Source organism: Octodon degus, unplaced genomic scaffold (genome assembly GCF_000260255.1).
Source record: "Octodon degus isolate 3935 unplaced genomic scaffold, OctDeg1.0 scaffold00198, whole genome shotgun sequence".
NCBI classification, from domain to species: domain Eukaryota; kingdom Metazoa; phylum Chordata; class Mammalia; order Rodentia; family Octodontidae; genus Octodon; species Octodon degus.
Window position 1 is genome coordinate 2,190,107 of NW_004524774.1, and position 20,331 is coordinate 2,210,437.

General features: G+C 33.2%; 1 protein-coding gene across 5 annotated transcripts in view; it reads left to right on the forward strand.

Annotated features, from left to right (window-relative positions):
* Positions 1-20,331, forward strand: part of Diaph2 (diaphanous related formin 2) — an 890,957-nt gene that overhangs the window by 416,998 nt on the left and 453,628 nt on the right. For all 5 annotated transcript variants that reach the window (XM_023704632.1, XM_023704633.1, XM_004644436.2 and 2 more), the window contains 2 exons: positions 2,627-2,728; positions 16,238-16,477. In XM_023704632.1, the coding sequence (XP_023560400.1) occupies positions 2,627-2,728; positions 16,238-16,477 (342 nt within the window). The remainder of the gene's footprint in view (positions 1-2,626; positions 2,729-16,237; positions 16,478-20,331) is intronic.

The window sequence follows — 20,331 nt, forward strand, 5'->3', positions numbered from 1 at the left end:
GCTCTAAGCTCAAAAGAGTCCCGTGCCTCAGCCTACTGATATCTGGGACTCCATGTGCCCTGGAACTGGCTAGTTTCACAATGACTTGATTTCATTGTTAAAGAAGTATAGTTTTGCTTGGTGTAGAATTTTTGATTTACAGTTTTTTTCAGGACTTCCTGTATATCATTTTACTACCTTTTGGCTCCCAAGTTTCTATGAGAATTCAGGTATTAAACTTAGTTAAGATTGCTTGTATGCGAGATGGAATTTCTGTCTGTTTAAAATTTATTTAGTACAGGGGTCTACAAGGTCTCACTACATAGATTGGACTCATGGTGAGCCTCTTATTTTTAGCCTCCCAAGCGCTGGGATTACAGGTGCCTGCCACCTTGCCCAGTCTCAGTGGCCCCAGGGGCGGGGCCAGGATGGTGTGCTAGAGACCAAACGCTGGTCCCTGCATTTGCATAAACAGGAACTTTAATCTGCTGAGCTATCTGGGCGGCCCTTGTAATTTCTCTTTTACTGCACTAAAAATTCTTAGTTTAAATTTTCAAAAATTTAACGTGTGTCTCAGTTAATCCCTTTGGGCTTATGCTATTCACAGTGAGAAGGCTCTTGTGTGTGTGAATATTAATGCCTTTCTTCAGATTTTAGAAGTATTAGTGTTGCTTCTTCAAATATTCTGTTTTTGTAACTTGCTTCATTTTGAAAACTCTATGAAGGGATGTGTTGGGATGCTGTTTGAAATCTTACAAATCCCTCACGCTCTTCTTTTTTGTTGATTCTTCTTCTGTTTCTCCATTTTTTATCATCTAGTACAGTGATCATATGTTCCACCTGCTCAGGCCTGCTGCTAAATATCTTTAGTATGTTTGCTATTAGTGTATTTTTTCATAATTTATTTTATCCCCTTTTTAAATCTATTGGTACTCTAAATCTGTTAATTTATTATTTTTCTAATTGCATTATTTATCTATAGTATCAATTAACTAGGTTTTCATATTAAAGACTATTTTTACTAATAACTTTAAAGTCTGAGTTTCTTCAGGGGTAACTTTCTCTAGATTTTTCTTCACATGAGTCCAGGTTTTTTGTTCTTTTGTATGTTAAGCACTGGACATTCTGAATATTACAATATGGTAATTCTAGGAATCTGATTCTACCATTCCTCATAGATTGCTCATTCTTATTTATTCATAATTGTAGCCATGCATTGGTACATTTTCCAAGTGATTTGACAAATGTGTATTTTTTCTTGTATGTATCATTGAATTGTGCATTTCATTATCCCTGCTATGAACCAGTCACCTGGCAAAGATTTCCTTTAATGTGTAGCTGTAAAAAGCTGTGTATTGAATGAGAAGTGTTTATATATATTTAAGTCTCTTGAAACTACCAAGTGCTGCAGCTCACAAGGTTGAAACTAAAGTTGAGCATCTGCCTTGCTTTTCCATGGTGCTGCCAAAGCAACCAAAACGAATAAGCCCAAATGTTGAAGAAGATCCTTCCATGTTTAAGTTTGCATCATTTTTGTCCTTTTAGAACTATTTTGTGCATGTTGTTTATTTCTAGAAAATAGCTACAGTTTCTTTTATCACATACACTCATTATTACAAGCAGCCAGTCAGGTTGTAGAGTGCTAAAACAACTTATTTTAGGCAGTCTTTGTAGTTCAGTTGTTGACTTGATACAGGAATCAATCTCTAGAGCTTTTTCCTCTGCCATTTTGTACCCACCTACTTTTTTCAAAATTTTCTGTTTTTCTCCTTTCATGTATCCATGAAAATCCCTCACAAGCCCCTAAAACGTTAGCTGTAAGATAATACAATGCTAAAAAATACAGTGCTGACCAATACAATACAAACTAAGTTGTAATGATTGTATCCATTTTTATTTTCCATCATTATCTTAGTTCATGCTATAAAAAGCACTGGAGTATAGGAGCTTATAATGGACAGTAATGTATTTCTCATCAATTTGGAAGTTTGAAATTCACATTTAGGGTGCCAACGTAGTTGAATTCTAGTGAAAGCCACTTCTAGGTTTCACACTGCTGATGTATTATTGTATCCTTACATGGTAGAATAGAGCAAGCACTACCATATCTTAAGAGACCACAAAACCTATTTACAAAGGTTGTACTCTCATGTATGAATTTTTTCCCAAAGGCCTACCTGGAAATGCCATCAAATTGGAGATTAGATTTCAAAATGTTTATTTTGCAAAGCCATAACCATTCAAGTCATATCAGGCTTCAAGCTGGACAATGTATAATGCTTTATCAGTTTTCCTTGATTCTCTATTTAAAGTATTTATGTTTTCTATACTGACATACAGATATTACAAATAATGAAACATTTTTTCATTATTTCATTAATCAATTTTGGAATGTCATATTCCTATATAATATTTTATTTAACATTTATAGAGTATAATGCATAGAAAACAAATTTATATGTTTCTATGTTTTGTTATCATTCATATTTACAAATGAATTTTTAGATGAAATGGAAGGGGAGAATACACTAGCATAAAATCATAGTAACAAACTTACTACACTAATTAGTCACTTTTAGAATTGTTATTTCATGATTTAAAATGAAAATAATAAAATGTTAAACTTTAATACTTTTATTCTTCTTAGAACCTTATAAAACATCTTCCTGAGCAGAAGGTACTCAATGAATTGGCACAGTTTAAGAATGAATACGATGACCTTTGTGAACCTGAGCAGTTTGGAGTTGTGGTATGTATTGAACACAAAAACCCATGCATTCAGGCCGGGGTTGTAGATTAGTGGCACAGTGTCTGCCTGGCAAGTGCAAGGTCCTGGGTTTGATTGCTGAAACCAAAATGAAAAAAATTAGCCCACAAACTCAGCTGAGAGTTTAATCCTTGTAACAAAACAATGAAAAGATAGCTCCGTGAATTGACTTTTTTGTTACTGTATAACCACATAATTAAATATAATATTGGCTGTCAGAAAAAAAATCTTCATTTGCCTGATATAGTTGTCATGGTATTGCTAAAACATGTAAATAAAACTTTACATTCAAAAAGTAGCTCAAGATACATTCTCAAATCTGTATCAGCTATTTTTTTCTCCCACTTAGTTCTTGATATTACATTCGATCCCAGATATCTATGCTAAAATAAAAGGGTAATAAATAGGGGCTGGGGAGATAGCTCAGTAGAATAAACACTTCCCTGGAAAGCGCAGGGGTCTGAGCTCAGTCCTCAGTTCTGCAAGAAAAAAAAGGTAATAAATATATAAATATCAAGCTAAACACTGGACACTTTTCTGTGGTATGCGTTGTGTCTAAAAGAACTCAAGCATTTTCATGCTTTTTGAGTCATTAAATGATTAAAACCATGCATTATGGTATTTTAGCTGTGAGAAAGGTCTTATACCTCTTGTGGTTATATCATCATATTGTTAAATTATTGTTATTTGGAGTGAATTCTTATCTTTCCATATTCAGTGGTACAAAGGTGAGTAAATGTAAATTCTTTCATTAAAAAGTACAGTTGCATATTTTTAAGTATTCTGAAAGAGCATTATTCAAATAATTGGCACAACTAATAACAAGAAACAGAACCTTGTGTTATATTTAATTTCATACAGAAACACTATCTTTTTCACCTAGGTGGTCAATACATATGTGTTTGCTGTATGAATGAATATTTCCATTGTAGTTGCTAGCTTTGCTTTGACCTCATGAGTGTTTTTCATCGGTATACTAAGAATTTTTTTAATTACCATTAGACAATAGCAAAACAGTATTTGCTTTTCCAAAATATTTAATCATTTTCTTTAATAATGGTATTTTAGAACTCATATTATTTGGTAATTTGCAATTTAAAAATCCTGCTTAAAACAACCTGTGGGGCCAGAGAGATGGCTCAGTAGAATAAGCGCTTGCCTGGCAAGCACAAGGACCTGAGTTCAATCCCTGGTTCTGCCACAAAAAAAAAAAAAATCAACCTGTGATAGATGGAACTGAGCATGTTGCCTTTGAACTTGTACAAAAACCACTATCCCGTATTTAGAGTGATTAAATTCAAACACATTGTGTTGCCTGCATTGATATAAAAGGGTTATGCCAAGTGCTTGAGAAGAAAACCAGTCATATGTATTTAGGAGCAGTTAGAATATAGAAAGGTACCTGAGAAATACATTTCTCTCATTTTTGAGTAAGACAAATTAGTCAGCTAAATCTGCTATTTATTATTTATTAACTAGCACAACTTTGGCACAATGTTAAATAATAAAAATTCATAGACCAAAGTCCATACTTGAAACATAAACTGCTTAGATTCATGTTGTAATTGAAGCAGGAATATATACTATCTTAGCATTCAGCTGAATGATGATGATTATGAGTTTTACAGTAGGTACACTACATACTTTTTCTGATGCTGTTTTTTTTTCTGAATGTAGTTTATCTGGAAAGATGTATTAGTTTGCCAAGCAAGTCCTTAAAGAGAAATATCCTTGTACCATACTGAGGAAATGAAGTTTAGGGACATAAAAAGCAATATACCTTCTGAACTAAAGGCAAAGCTGAAAGTGGAAGATATTTCTTGTTTATATACTTAACCATAAATAATTCAGAGGCTGTGTACATATGAACTCACCTAGTCCTCTTACTCTTATAGGCTTAGCTGTATGTTTGGGGTTAAGGGGACAGCAAAGCTATTACAAAGCAGTTTACACTATGTAAATTATCTAAAACTTTATCAATCAGGATTTGTCAAACAAAGTTTAGATAATCTCACCTTAAGGCAAAATACTTTTGAGTCAATACTACACCTGAGTCTTTTAAGCATTTATGCTTCATAGTGGTAAGAACGTTATCTTGTGTAAATTGGACAGTGAATAAATACTTATTTAATTGAATTATAGTGTAAGAATGATTTTAAAAAACAGCATATTTTGAATCAAACTGAAAAATTAAGTTATTTATGTGTGAACATATGTATATATTTTCTTAACCCTTAAACATATATTGACAGTCTGTTATGAGAACAATTTTAAAAATACATAAATTTGTCTACACTAATGATAGGGCTCCAAACTGGAGAGGCTCCTTGCCTCTACTCTCCTCTCCCTTTGACACTATCTGTGCATTCTTTATAAAAGTCTATCCATATCATAGGAATTTTATATTTGTACCTTTTCTGTCTCCTAGGTGTATAGGACAAAACTCAAGCTCTTATACATTCCCATTGTGCCTCTAATTGCTTATCAAACCAGAACCTACAATATCTCTATTATCTACAAAGTTATTACTAGCCATGTATTTGTTTTGATATTATTTCTTTGTGTTGTTTTGCTTTGCTTTGTTTTATTTTAGATAGAACTCCAACTGTTTTCCAGGCTGGCCTCAAATTTATAGGGTCAAGAAATTGTCCTACCCGGGCTACAGATGTGGCCACCACCATTCCTGGCTTAATGATTTTTTTCCCTTCCTTGAGGATAGAACTCACAGTCAAATATATGATAGACAAATGTTCTACCCCTAACGTGGTTCCCTAGCACCATATCTTTTATCAACTGATTCTCTGTCAAGCCTCAGAAAAATAAATGCCTAATTATTATTACTAATTTTACAATCACCTTATTGATGGAAATTAAAATATAATGAGGAATTATCATGTCATATTGCATGCTAAATACTTTTGTTTTGCATGATCATGTTCATTGCATAGAAGCTCATGAAATTGGCACTATTAAGAGCTCCATAGTAATTAAGAAACTGATGCAAAGTAAGGGAAGGCAATATTTTCAAGTTTGCCTAGTAAGTAGTAGATGGCAGAATTCATCCCTGGCTGCTGTAATCCCTCAATTCTGCATCATTCTAATGCAGAATTCATACCTGGCTGCTCTAATCCCAGCCAGTGCTTTAACTATTGTATTTTAATAGTGTGGGGTAAGGTAGTTTCCACTTGATGCTAATTTACCTCTGTTTAGGGTATTATTATCCCCATCCTATCTTGGGGCAGCAGTATCTCCTGCCAGCTCTACTTTGTTGTGCTCATTATTCTGTTAGTCTCTACTCTGCCATTCTCTTCAGAAAGATAAAGGAAATATCAAGTCAAATTAATTAATTTATAGATAGATGGATGCATCACTACATATTCGGTATTGACCCTGCGGACCCTTTTTGGCCATTGCCTATCATTTCCTAGTGTCAATTTACTTAAAGGTTGGTCTTCATTTGCTCTCCACATCCTTACTTCTCCTTCAGTTTTCAACCAACAGCAATCAAGATTCTGCCTTAAATAATACATCAGAACTGATCCAAGAAAGGCCATTAATTACCTCGTAATCACATTTAAAATATACATCAAATCTAATCCCTGTTCTCCATTTTAACTGTCACCACATTTTTAGTTCAAGCCATGGGTCACCCTCTAACCATTCCAGTAGCTCATTATTCCCACTTACTCCTCGACTTATCTTCAAGTCAGTCTCAGTCCAACCCTCATGAGTACAGTAATTTTTTTTTTTTTTTGTATTTTAGGGAAGGGTCTATAAGATGTTCAGGGTCTAACTACTAGTGACTCATAGTGACCCACCTGTTTACAGCCTCCCAAGAGCTGGGATTATAGGCATGCACCAGCAAGCCCAGTCTCAATCACCCTTTCTGTGTGCCCCAGGGGTGGGGCCAGCATGGCAGGCCCTGGGATCGAATCCCATGCTCCTGCACCTGCTTGCAGGTGCTTTAATCTGTTTAGCAATTTGGCTGGCCCACTGTACAGTAAATTTTGTGTTGCAGCATATCACTTAGTTCCTTGAAATATTAGTCATGTCCTGTAGCTCTAAAGCCTTATCATCACCTACAAGGCACTGTCTAATCTGATACCTACACATCTTTCCTCCTTGGTCTCCTGCTCTGTATGCTTCAGGCACAGTGTGCTCCATTTTTTAGACACGTGACTTCACTGTGCGGTTTCCTGCCTTGGGAACCTTGCACATTTTGTGCCTTCTCTCCTTGTTCTTCAAGTATTAACTTAAATTATTGTTTTGTGAGTGAAGCCATCTCATATATTTATTAAACATTCAATTCTGTTAGAATCACTCAGAATACTTTTTAAATTTTCTGTTTGAGAAATTACCATGGTTTTAATTTTTCTTTGTGAGGTTATTAAGTTCTTTCAGTGGATGAATAATATTAATTGTGTTCTCATATTGTACCTAGCAAATTTTTGTTGTATTATGAATGTAAAATCAAGTAGACTCTTTCCTTTCCTCTTATTCTATATCCATGTGGTACTTAATAACACTGAATTTTAACTCCTTTCTGGAAACATTTTTTTCTATTCTTTTTTGGGGGACAGGGTTTCTCTGTGTAGTCGAAGCTTGCCTTAAACTCCCAGTGATCTCCATGCCTCAGCCTACTGAGTGCTGCAATTACAGGTATTTGCTCCCACACCAGGTTATCTCTTCCACTGACATTTTAAATAATAAAAATAATTTTTACTGAATTTATTCCTCTAATCCTACCCATAGACTTGCTATTATATATAACTTCCTAAATGATGAAAACAAAATCTCAACAAGCAGTAGTAAACATATACAAGATGAGATTTTTTTCTGCCAAATTGATTAATGCACAAATGATAACCATAAACAATGAAGTTGGTAAAATTTATCCAATACTGTGATTGGTCTGCTAAGCTTTCTCTAACCTTTTGGTTTTTTAGCAGTCACTTTGGGTTTGCTTAGAATCACATGTAATTTGCTTGATAGAGAAAGAAGAAAAACAAATTATGATAACTCCATATAAACCTAGAGCTCTTCGCTATGTCTAGAGGCAGACCTGCTGTTAAGAGGGATATACTAGTTCCCATACCTTCTGTGATCAATAATCTGCTTCTATGGGGGGGTAGATTGTCTGCGTAGCTTCCCACTGACTTGTCTTCCAACCTGCCTCCCACAGAATTGAATTTAGCACATCATTGTAATTATGTGCTCTATCTTTACTGGAAGAAAAGCACAGATCTATGAAATCTCTGGCAGTTAGAACCCCCAGCAGGAGCTTTTAAACTCTTCAGAGTGTGTTTGCAGCTCAGCTGTTCTCAAACCTCAGAGCTATGGAAATTCCCACTTGTGTTGCACAGGGGATCGAGACCCATACTGTGTGTATCTATTAAACTAACACATCTCCTAAGAAAAAGGAGGCACTAATTAGTTCTCTTAGTAACCAGTACTTTATTTTCTTACTTCAAAAATACCCATATTTTTCACTTAAAACATTCTTAAGGTATAATCTAGAGAAGAGAGTCTTGTACATGAAAATCTTTAAAATGAAAAGCGTGGATTATGTGATATTGCTGACAGCACATTGAAATGTTTCTTTTTTACAGGAATGTATGAAGGTGGGAGGTGAGAATCTGTTCCTGTATTTGGAAGTCAACTCTAAAGTTGCTGTGTTTTTTAACTTTTTAAAAGCTTCATAAGAGTTTATAAGCTCTATTCATGATAGCTTAACCAGCTGGAAAGGAAATTCTTAAAAGCTTTTTGTTTCCTCCTACATATCATCAAAAACAATTAGCTAGGGTAGAAAATTCCATGTCCTCTTTTCTCTTTATATGAATCATTTTCATGCTTCCATATTCATTGGAAATAATTACATCTTTCATTTTACCTCCTTGCATTGAGTGTTTTCATAGTTAATGCCCTGCCTATTTCTATTTTCATTCTTCCTGTATGTATGAATGCTAGCTCTTACATTTAGATGTATATTCATTTTATCTGAGAAAAAGCTGGCTTACTAATTTTGAGATGATGTAAACAAAAATTACCATGACTCATTCTCAAATCCTATATTTATATTCTTGTTCATTTCATTAAATTCTCATAATAATCTATTCTCACAAAAAATTATTTGTTTCCATTAACTTTTGCATAAAACAAGGTTTAAAAATCACCTGAAATTGAATATTCATAGTAGCTTTGTGGATGTTAATCAGTTTTGAAAATGATTGCCTTTTATTAAGTTATAAAAAAGAAAAGAGTACTCTTATTTTTATTTCATATATCACTACTTCCTAGAGTTTTAATGGCCTTTTTTATTGGCCTCAAAGTATTGTTTTCAGAAGGATATTTTAAAATTGTTATTTGACCTTATTTTGTGCCCTGCTCAGCCCACCCTGGGGACTGGGCTGGTTTGGCATATGGTGCCAGGGATCGAACTGGCATCCCTGAGCACTTGCCTCAGCTTGCTTAAGCAGGCATTTTAGACTTCTGAGCTATCTCCCTGGCCCGTTATTTGACTTATTAATGTGGTTCTTTCTAGTTTATAGTATCTTTGGGGGTAGACATTGTTATTGTGTTCTGTTCCAGACTAAAGACAAGTGGATGTTTTTTGATGCATAATTTATCCAAATCACTATCTTTGGGGACATGTTCTCTGTCTGTCAGCACATCATTATTTTACCTATGTAGAGTATACTTACCATAGTACTAATTCAGAACTTCAATTCTCACATTAACTATGGTGCTCATCTCTCATTACTTGTAATATATAAACATGTGCCAGCTACTCCATATAGCACGTAGGCTATGGGTTTGCTTCAAAACCCTAGTGATTATGTTGTCTAGGGCAGGAACTAGATTTGGTGTAAGGAGTATCAATGAGTAGGAAAGGTCTTGGCCTTGAGGAAGTCATGGTCAGTAAGAATATTGGAATGTTATTTAATACAGAATCATAAATGTCTCTTTTATTTCTATATATCCAGGTAGAATTTGTCATAGTCATTCTGAATCTTACTTTTGTAGATAATTTTGCTAGCTATCTAACATAAACACATAAATGTGTATTTACTGTAATAACAGGTACAAAATTAGTTTGAATATCCAGCAATGAATCCTATTAGTGTAAATTTATCTGTTAATTCTAATGAATTCTTAACATTTATATTTTGAAGAGAGTCATGTTTAAATTATGCTCCTATATGGCAGGCATTAAAGGCATATTTTTCTTTTTACATAAATTTGAAACTTTTTAATGTCCTAGTTATGATTCTACACTGATTAATTTGGCTAAACCTTAATAATCACTTCTTTAGTGCAATGTAGTACATAGAAAAATTATTAGTACATATTTATATTTATATCACAATTTCTTTTATGGAAATTTGACACATGTACATAATACATCATTATTCCTTTTTTATCCCCAGTCCTTCTCTCCCTCTACCTTCTCTTCATCTCTTGGTATCCTTCTTTTTCTATTTTGTTGTGTTTTTGTGTTTGGTACATATTTACAGTACATATTAATTACATTCCTTGTGTGGCATTTGTACATGTGTCCAATGCATCTTAATTCTTTTTGAACTCCTTCTCCCTCCCCACTCAAGCCCCACCCCCTGCGTCTTAGTGTACTTTCTCTTTGAGAACGGTCTATCACTAAATATGTATTTTTAAATAGTGTAAGTGGAAAGACAATCAAAATAACATAAAGATCACCTGTGAGTATAGGAGTGCCAGTGGCTCTTTCCTGCTCATTCATACATGACTTTTGCAGTCACAGCTTTTTTCCTTTTATGTCTATTCTTATGGTAGTGTGGTATTAGATTCATATTCACTAGCTATACAGATATGAAGAATATAAAATTCAAATTATATAACAGAACCATGTCTAATTCTTTGGGGAAATAACTCATATATACTTTCGCTACACCTATCAATTCATTGTTTTGAAAACGTAGTGCAGATCAACTAAAAAAACACCATGAGTTGCTTGGTATGATATGATGGATGAGCACCGCATGACACAAATAAATCTCCTATGTAATACAGTGCCCTGATCAGCATCCCACAGCACTTCCAGGAATAATTATGAAACAAAGCATTGCAGTCATGTAAAACACTGCAAGGGACCAGAAGGAAAGGCAAATGCACATTTCAGCTAGTTTTTGTTATATTTACCTGTATCATTTAGGTGCACTCAAGTGCTTTTATGAGACATGAGCCTTTTAATACTTATATCTGTGGCTGGAGATACTTCAGTACTTCCAATTATTTCTAAGCTTAGTTTTCTGATGCACTCCCTTATTTGCCCAATCCCTTTGATGGAGATTCAACTGTTATCTGTCAGTGTACCCTGCTCTGATAAAATATCCACACTTAAGACTGTGAAAACACTGATGATATGGTGAATATGTAGGGATTTCTGGCTCCTGTCAAAAGCTGTTCCCATATTTTTTGACCTACTTCATAGTCTCTGAATTTCATAAGAACACATTTTTGATGATAATGTTTCTAATAGTAAGATTGCATTATGGATGTAAAAAGTCTTAATATAGCACAATGTGCTATTTACAACACATTTAGCATATAATGAGCAACTGTGTTCTCCACTAAACCCTGGTGACACATAGTCCTTAATTGTGGATGATAAAAACCTTTCCTTCAACTTTGGGAGAACAGCAAAAGACATGTGTTTTCTTCCTACTGGGAATTTCTGAGTATAAATAAAAAAGGTAAGGACGAAAATGACCATTGCTTACATTGTGTCAGTTACTATGACAGGAATGTTTCACATGGTATCTTATTTAATTCTTAATGTAACCTACATAGAAAATTTAACACATCTATTTTTTTGGATGAGGAAATAATGATTCAGATATCTAAGGTAATTTAGACCAGCTCACATAGCTAGAATAACACAATTCTAGTTTAAGCTCATGTCTCTGTAAATCTAAAGTCTATGTCTTCCACGTTGATTTTCACCATGTGTCTAGCTAGAGTTTGCAAAGATTTTCATTTTCTCTCTATGTCCTACAATTAAGAGAAAAAAGTTTGTCTCTTAAATTCCATCCTAGAAATAGTTATGTAATGCTGGAAGCATGGGTTTAGATTTGTTATGGGTGGTACACTGGAATGACCCATCTGGTAACAAATAACATTACCTAAGGTATCTCTTCTTTCTCACATCATCCTGTGATTATACCTCTTCAAACAATGTATCTTGTTCTTAACCCATCTTTCTACTGTTATTGTAGTTCCTATTTGTATGAATGAATATATTAATTTATTCATTTTATAATCATTTCGTGTTTTGGCCACTTATCATGTTTGCCACCTGCCGTGTATCAAACTTTGTAGGTAACAAATGGTGAAGAAATTTTGCCCGATCAAATAGAAGCTATAACTGTCTTGTAAAAGACTACTTCTTTCTGAACTCCGGTTGACAGCTGATACATTAATATTCAGTACTAACAGTTACACAAAGTCTGGTCTCTAGCATTTCTTTTTTGACTACACAACTTAACACATTATTTTGGAGAGAATAAAATATTACAATCAACTCTGAATTTTGTTCAGTAGATAATCTCTCTGTTCCTCTTGGGAAAGGTTCAGGAAAATGGTTATCTTAAGAGACCTGTTAGAATCAATCTATGCATAGTTGAATTTCTAATATAGATGAGATCCTGTATTAGGTGCTCCTTGAGGTTGAGTCATTGACTCTTTTCTCATTTTCTTTTTATATATGGACCTTCTCAATCAATAACCTTGTTTCTCAAAGCAACTCATCAGATAACTCCCCACTCTGCCAACTGCTAATACTTATCTTCTCCTAATCACCAGGACTGTATTTCCAAATTCCTCCATATATCATGACAATACCAAAAATTCAATATGTGAAGAAAGTATGCTTTATTTTCCTATAATCAAGTTAGCCTTTTACTAGTGATGAGAGGACTAGAGGGGTAGAGCCTTAGGGGGTCACGCAGAATATTTAAATAGCCTTCAGTTAGCTAACCTTAAAGTACATAAAATTTGAGTTTGAATGTTTAACATGGAAAATAAAGGACAATGCTAAGAAATTCTCCAGATCAAGCCATTATTTGAGTAGCACTCCAAGATTTGGAGTCTTAATAAAGAGTGAATTGTGTTAGTTTTAGAAGTGAAATGTAGTATTTGAATGTGAGAAAATGTTCAATAATAAATGATAATAAATGTTTTTGGTGACAAACAAGTTATTTTTCATTTGTTGTGCTATTGCCCTTCACTGCTCACAATGCTAGAAAGCAGAGACTTGAAAAAGATGGGATATTTCATGTCAGTAATTTGGCCCCTGTCCATTTATTAGAACAAGACTTTTTTTTTTTTTTTCAGAACTGGGGATTGAACTCAGGCCCTTGTACTTGCCAGGAAAGTGCTTATTCTACTGAGCTATCACTCTGGGCCCAAGACTTTTTTATGCGAATTTTCCCTGCCTTGTTGATGAGAAACCTCAATTACAGAAAGTTATTCAGATCGTATGAAAGATTCTAAATTGAGTTCTGTTTGATTGAAGTTGTTACTAAACTTCACCCAACCTGCCCCCACTGTCTTCTTCTCTGATTAGTGTCCTAGAGTATATCAGGGGAAGCAAATTCATCTGCCCTAAGTCCCTGAAAAGAAAACCAAACATACAAATAGTAAATCACACCAAATCAGCACCTCTTTCTGCCTTTAGCAAATGCCAGCATTGTTCTACCTCACTACAAACTTGCAACCTAGGACACAGTTTTGAATTTTTTCACTTTCAACTGGTCAATTGCTAGATCCAATTAGTCCTTCCTTAATTGTGTCTCCATCCCTTCCCCTGTCTTCCTTATCTCAGCATTCTGCCTTATGAACTGTTTCTCAGCTCCATTTGAAACCTTACTCATGGCCTCGTTGCCACTGATCTCTCACTCCATCACTCACAGTTTCTGCTCCAAACTAGTGAGTGTAGTATAGTGGTTAAGAGTCTGCATCTTGTATCCTGAGCAGCTACTGTAATGTAATGTATTAACTATTGCTGTTCTCCTGTTCTTTGGTTATGAAATTTTGTTTTACCTTTTTCCCATAAATTTAAGAGTCTAGAATCTGTAGAATGAGCGTGTGAGTCCAAATCTATATCTCTGATATCCAAAATGACCTTTCCTCATTTTCAGATGATAATACCCTTCTCCTACGGTGATTTTGAGAATCAAATCAACCAGTACATATATGATACATATAGGCAAAAATGACTGGTACAAAGTACTCAATAAATGATAATAGTTATTATTATTGTTTATTCTTATTAAAGTATGTTTTTGGTCACAATAATTCATTTGAAGCTGATATTAAAAATAAAAAAGCCAGATCCATACTCTGTTTATTTATAGGCCAGGGTTGAAATAGAAAGCCCAAACAGGATAATAATAATAATGAATGAATGAAAACATGTGATAGTATAATTAAAATAAGAATAAAAGATCCTCTACAGCTACCTAAGTCCTTTGTTTGACCAGTGATACCCTGGTGAACTATGCCTCTATAAACCCTGACTAGCAGCTTGTTATTTGATAGAATTAACTCTATGACATTTTACATATCAAGATGACTGACAAAATTTTTTAAACATAAAAATTACACAAAACATGCTTTAGTGCCAAGATTGCCAGTTACTGGTAATAAGAAAGGATAAGTCAAGTGAGACAGAATTTGGAGAAAGTAACAGAGTTAGAGAGAAGGGTGGAAAAATGCATACAGATATTTATAAAGAAGCTTAAACAAACACATCCCAAAAGACATGCACAGTCACAGAGATACAGACTTTGATATAATTATCCTATAAACATGTTCTTACATCTGTCTCTGTCTGTCTGTCTCTCCCCCTCCCTCCCAAATCCTCTGTCTTCAGTTTTATATGTTTATTTACACCCCCATAGAAGACAACACATACATACTCCTTTCCATTAACATCTTATCTACTTTGAAGACCATTATTAAAAATTGTAGTTATGAGTTAAAGTTCTTATTTTCAGAAGAACATCTCTAGAACTTGATTTTTGTTTACCTTTCTAGAATCATGTATTAATCTTAACACCAGCTATAGTTTAAAAGTATCTATGTTACGAGTTTGAGGCTATATTGTAAGCTTTTTAAAAATAGGTGGTGTTTTCTACTTACCATGTGAGTAATAAAGACATCAATTTATATAATAATATCTTCATTAAAAATATTAGTAATACATGAGACCCATATAACAGGTAGATATTCCTTGCATACTTTTTATATATCTACCTGTAAAATGCAAAATATAAAATGAAATAATTAATAAAAGGCACAAGTTCACATCTGGAGAAGCAGATGACCATGGCTGGTGGGCAAATGCATTTCAAAGAAAAAAAACTATATACTGGGATTTGCTTCCATGTTATAGCAAATGTGCCCTAATGACAGCTAATTTGTTGCTTTTGAAGGGTACTTTTTGACGTAAAGACTTTTGTTTATGTTATCAAATTATTTTCATATTATTTGAGGATATTGCAGTACCTAATTTGTGTTCAGCATTTATATATAAGAAAGGAAGCTATATCTGCAAAAACAGATATAATTAGGGTAATATTTTCTCATTATGAATGTGCATATGTAGGTTCATGGGTGTCTACTTCTTTACAGAATTCACTTGAAAAATAGACGCTAGTTAATTTGGAGCTATAGAAAATTAAAGACTAAAAATATTTATTATTGTAAACACTGTATCAAAGAGAATATAGAATGTGTACCAGTACTCTAAAGTGAGTAATTAGAAACACAGCTGAACTGTTTTGAAGAAAACCAACATATAATTCCTAAAAAATGTACTTGAAAATAAATTCATGTGATTTTTACAATTACCGAATTATTTAAAGTCAACATCTATCAAGGAGGTGAAATTCATTAGGACATATATATTTAATATATTTTATTAATAGAAATCATTGGCTTAAAAGTTATTAAATGTTCTTTCTGTGCTTGTCCTCTGATTTCAAAGAGCATAGTAATAGATAATTTTATTTATATTTACATATATATATTTATAATATTATGTTTTCTGTCATCATGTACATCTTTTTTCTGGAGCTCACCAAATAACAACTTAATTTTATATTTCTTAATTTGCCTAATTCACCTTAAGGACAGATTTTGGCAATTTGAACATTATTGATGCCTCATGAATATGCAATTAACATACAGCAACATTTCAGCTTCAATAATATTTTATTAATGGTGTAAGGGTGATTTAACTTATTTTTTTTAAAAAAATGAATACCTAACAGTTTTGGAAAGTTCACTAAAATATTCCTTTAAAACATTTGGAAGAAACAAAAATATTTTCAGAAGCCCAGAATTTTTGTGTATAGAAATTTTACAATATTGTCTATGAAATTATTCTCACTTAAAGAGATAAAATAAAATGACTTAAATGTGTGTTCTCAGAGAAGATTTTTTATCTTACAGATGAGCTCAGTGAAAATGTTACGGCCTCGTCTCAATAGCATTCTTTTCAAGCTCACGTTTGAAGAACACGTAAACAACATCAAACCAAGCATCATAGCAGTAACTCTGGCTTGTGAAGAACTGAAGAAAAGTGAAAGCTTTAACCGACTTTTAGAGTTAGTTCTTTTGGTTGGAAACTACATGAACTCAGGCTCAAGAAATGCCCAGTCTTTGGGCTTTAAGATCAACTTCCTTTGTAAGGTAAGATCATGTTTTAAATTACTAATTCAGAGAAACAATGTTGACTCTAGGAAGGATTAATGTAAATTTAAACATTACAAATATGAAAAATTAAAAGCCTTTATTTTATGGTTGGTAAATTAAACTAAGTCATTTTTAAAAATCTCATTGTAGGAAAAGTCTCAACACTATGCAGATTCTTTTGTAGTATGATATTTAGCTCTTGAGGGTTATATCTTATCAGCATTCATAGTCCAAAATTTTGTTTGGCTTTTATAAAATGGGAGCAAAATTGGTTTTCAATCCCTGTATATTTATTTTATGTTTTTCCAAAAGGATGTTTGAGGAGCTATATTTAATGAGGGAAATAACCAGAAATTTATTTTGTAATATGCTTTGTCTATTATACTCTATGGATGTTGTATTAGTCGTTATTGAATATTGCAGTGCTACTAAGCTTATTCGGGTTATTAAATGCATTACCAAGAATGGTACAAAATCAAATGATAATTATTTTATTGTTTTGATTAAGCCAGTTCACAGTAACTTTTTGAGCCTTAATTTTTGTGAAAAGTAAACAAAGCAGCAAAGAGGCCCAAATGTGATTGTATGTGTCCATTTCTTGGCAAGGGCAAAACTGCCTTATTCAAGAGAAGGATAAGTCTGTTATAGAGAGAATACTCAACAGATTCTGAGGTGAAGGCCTGTAAGGAAGGAAGCTAGAGATAAAAATAAATCTGAAAACAAGCAGTCTCTTTTTGACATCTCACCATTCATCTTTATCCCTCTCATCTGAAAACATTTCAGAACTTTGGTTAGTTCTTGAGGTATATTAAATAGGGATCCTTTATCTAGGGATGGAAATGAATTTCTTTTATGTTCATACATTAAACAGATGTACAGTGTATGTTCATGGACTAGTATCTTAATATATATCAAAATTATTATATCCTTGTAATTTAACCTAAGTAGACATCAATAATACTTATAGATAATAAGATATATGATAAGATAATGATGAATTTCTGTTTATTCTTGATAGATTTGGGGGGAATTGTGACAAAAGACAAAGAAAATAGAGAATATTATTCAAAAATATCAGGTTTTCTCAAGAAAACATTGTGTTTCCTCTTATAAAAGTTTGGGAGATATAAAATTATTTGATAATGTGAGGAAGAATAAGACAGTATTTGTAATAAATTAGAATCAGTCATAGCCAGAATTATAGGATAAAAATAAGTAAAATGTCATTAGAATTTTATATTAGATATAAATTTCATGTTTATTTCATATAAAAAGATTTTAAATATACTTAATTTGAACAAGTATGCCCTTTTATTTTTAAGTGTCTTCATTTCATGTTACTCTAATTACATGAACTGATTTCTTTGAAGCAAGAATGAATAAGGCATTTATATACAAGAATAGAACAAAAGATTGCAGCAATCTCACAGAAGGATTTGGCAGTTACATCTTATATTTTGGAGAGAGGTTTCTCCCTGTCACCTACCTGTCAAATAAAAGTTCTTCCATACAATGCTGATCTGACATCTATCACTAGAGATATGCTCAAAGGATTCAGCACAAAGATTTTTGCGAACTTCAAATGAAATAAAAAATAATCTTGTGGGAAATACTATCATGTAGTAATAGGTGTTTTAAAAGACAAAGAAGTAAAGACTTTAAAATTCCCCCTTCCAGTTTTCAGTAGAATTTTATCCTTTGGGAAATATTTACAGGGAAACACTTGTCATTAATAAAAAGAAATATCATATACATGCATGATATTCCCTTACTCTCTAGTACTAAAAAGATGTTCCGAGAATACAAAGTTTTCTGACTAATGTAAATGTCTAGAATGACAGAAATGTATTGAAGTACATAGAAATAGCTTAAGTTTATGTAGCCTGTTTAAAATAGAGTTAGATAACTACTGATACATGATTAGTTAAATTTCACTTATAAAGAAATGCTTGGTTGATTTTTGTCTGTTTCTTTCTTTAAAAATTAGCAGGGAAATTACACATGTAGAATACTGGTTATGCTTTAAGAGTGAGGCCTGTTACTGACTTAAATTTTTCTAGTGATGATTTCCTCAACTAGTCAAAAGGGAGCCATGATGTAAGCGGTTAAACTTACCTGATGTAGCTTGTATTAGCGTAAGGTAAAAACTCAGATGTTTACTGCTGTGATATTTGGAAAAAATTTAAAAAACAGCATAACTAACAAGTCAATACTAAAATATCATTATTACAGGTATATGTGCTGCCAACACAAGTCCATCATTTTTGCATGCACTAAACGCACCACAAAATACTTTAATTTCATCAGTGAAACCTCACATTGTGAGTTACCAAACCAGTATGCTCAATTGTAATAAAAATAATTTCAGCGATGTTTCTGATGTTAGTTTTGCCTGTATTTGGCTTGGGTTATTAAAAATTCTCATCCATAGCAGTTCTATACTTCAAGCATATTTATTTTTGTTTTCAGGGAATATCATACATAATCTGCATAAAAACAAAGCATTTAAATATACTGAATACTCCCTATGTGCTTTCTGGTTATATCAGATATAGATTTATTTTTGCATGCCACACAAAGGAGCTCTGCTTAATGCAAGCAAAAAATGGAATTTATTGGAAAGATCTTCAATATCTCAGCCAGAAACTGGGGAAAGCTGAAGAAGTTAGCCTTTCAAAGAACAGCCAGCATCCAGATCAGCAGCATAGTGCCTGCCTGGGAAGCATGAAGTCTTGAGTTCTATTCTAGTATCCAAAAAAAAAAAAGAAAGAAAGAAAGAAAGAAAAAAGAAAAAAAAAAAGAAAAGAACAGCAAAATGGCAATTCACAAAACTCAGAAAGTAGAAATAAATGACAAATCTTTTAAGAATGTTGCCTTGGGTTGCATCAGCTCCCACTACTTTCTTCCTCTTTTCCATCAATTTGATTCACATTCTAATTAGAGAGACAGATTAACCTTCTATAGATTACAAAAGCATTAATTGTCTAAGGCCAAAGTACCTTTATTCCCAGGGCTATCAAGAGTGCTGACAAAGGCAGATTGGTCTTGACCTAAAGCATGCTGTTGCCAAAGGTAAGAGTTCCAAAAGTGAAGGTGTACTAGGCCAGCACAAAGAAAGACAAGAAAAAATGTAGTGGTCTACAAAAACAGAGGGATCAAAACTATACAAAACATACTCAAAAAACCTCAAAAAGCTTATTATGTGATTGAGTAGCCAGGAAATCTACACATAGAACATTATGTGACATCATGGGGCCAGTTGATAAATGTAAAAATAGCCATTCAGAAAAATAGTTCAGAGGATAGAGGAAGCATTGGTTTTTGGGTGTATTTGTAAGTTTGAAACAGAAGGATTTTGAGGGATAATAGTATTAAGGCTTATGAAGGTAAGTGATTATAAGGAGGGTAGAGCACTATGGGCTTAGAGTATTTCAGCTTCCCCCTTGTCAATCACCACACAGGTGTTCATAGCTAAAGTGTTTGCCTTCTCTTACCCTCAGTTTCTTCATCTATAAATGAGGAAATGAACTAACCCTTGTTTATTTTCATATATTTTTCCAAGGTCAAATAAAATGACATACAGTGTACTCATGTTAGCATAAATTGAAAAAATTATAATGTTAAAGAATGGTACTAGATGATAGACAACTAGGAAGTTTCATAATATATTTGAAGATGAATAAGAAAATCACAATGTCTGGCACATTTGGTTCATATCACAAACAAGTAGTGACGCTGGCAGGAAGTTATAAGAAGACATTGATCTTTTTGTACACTGATTTGGATATCTTGACTCTATCAGTACTTTTTAATTCATTCACAGCTCATTTAAATTTTGGTATTCTTACCAG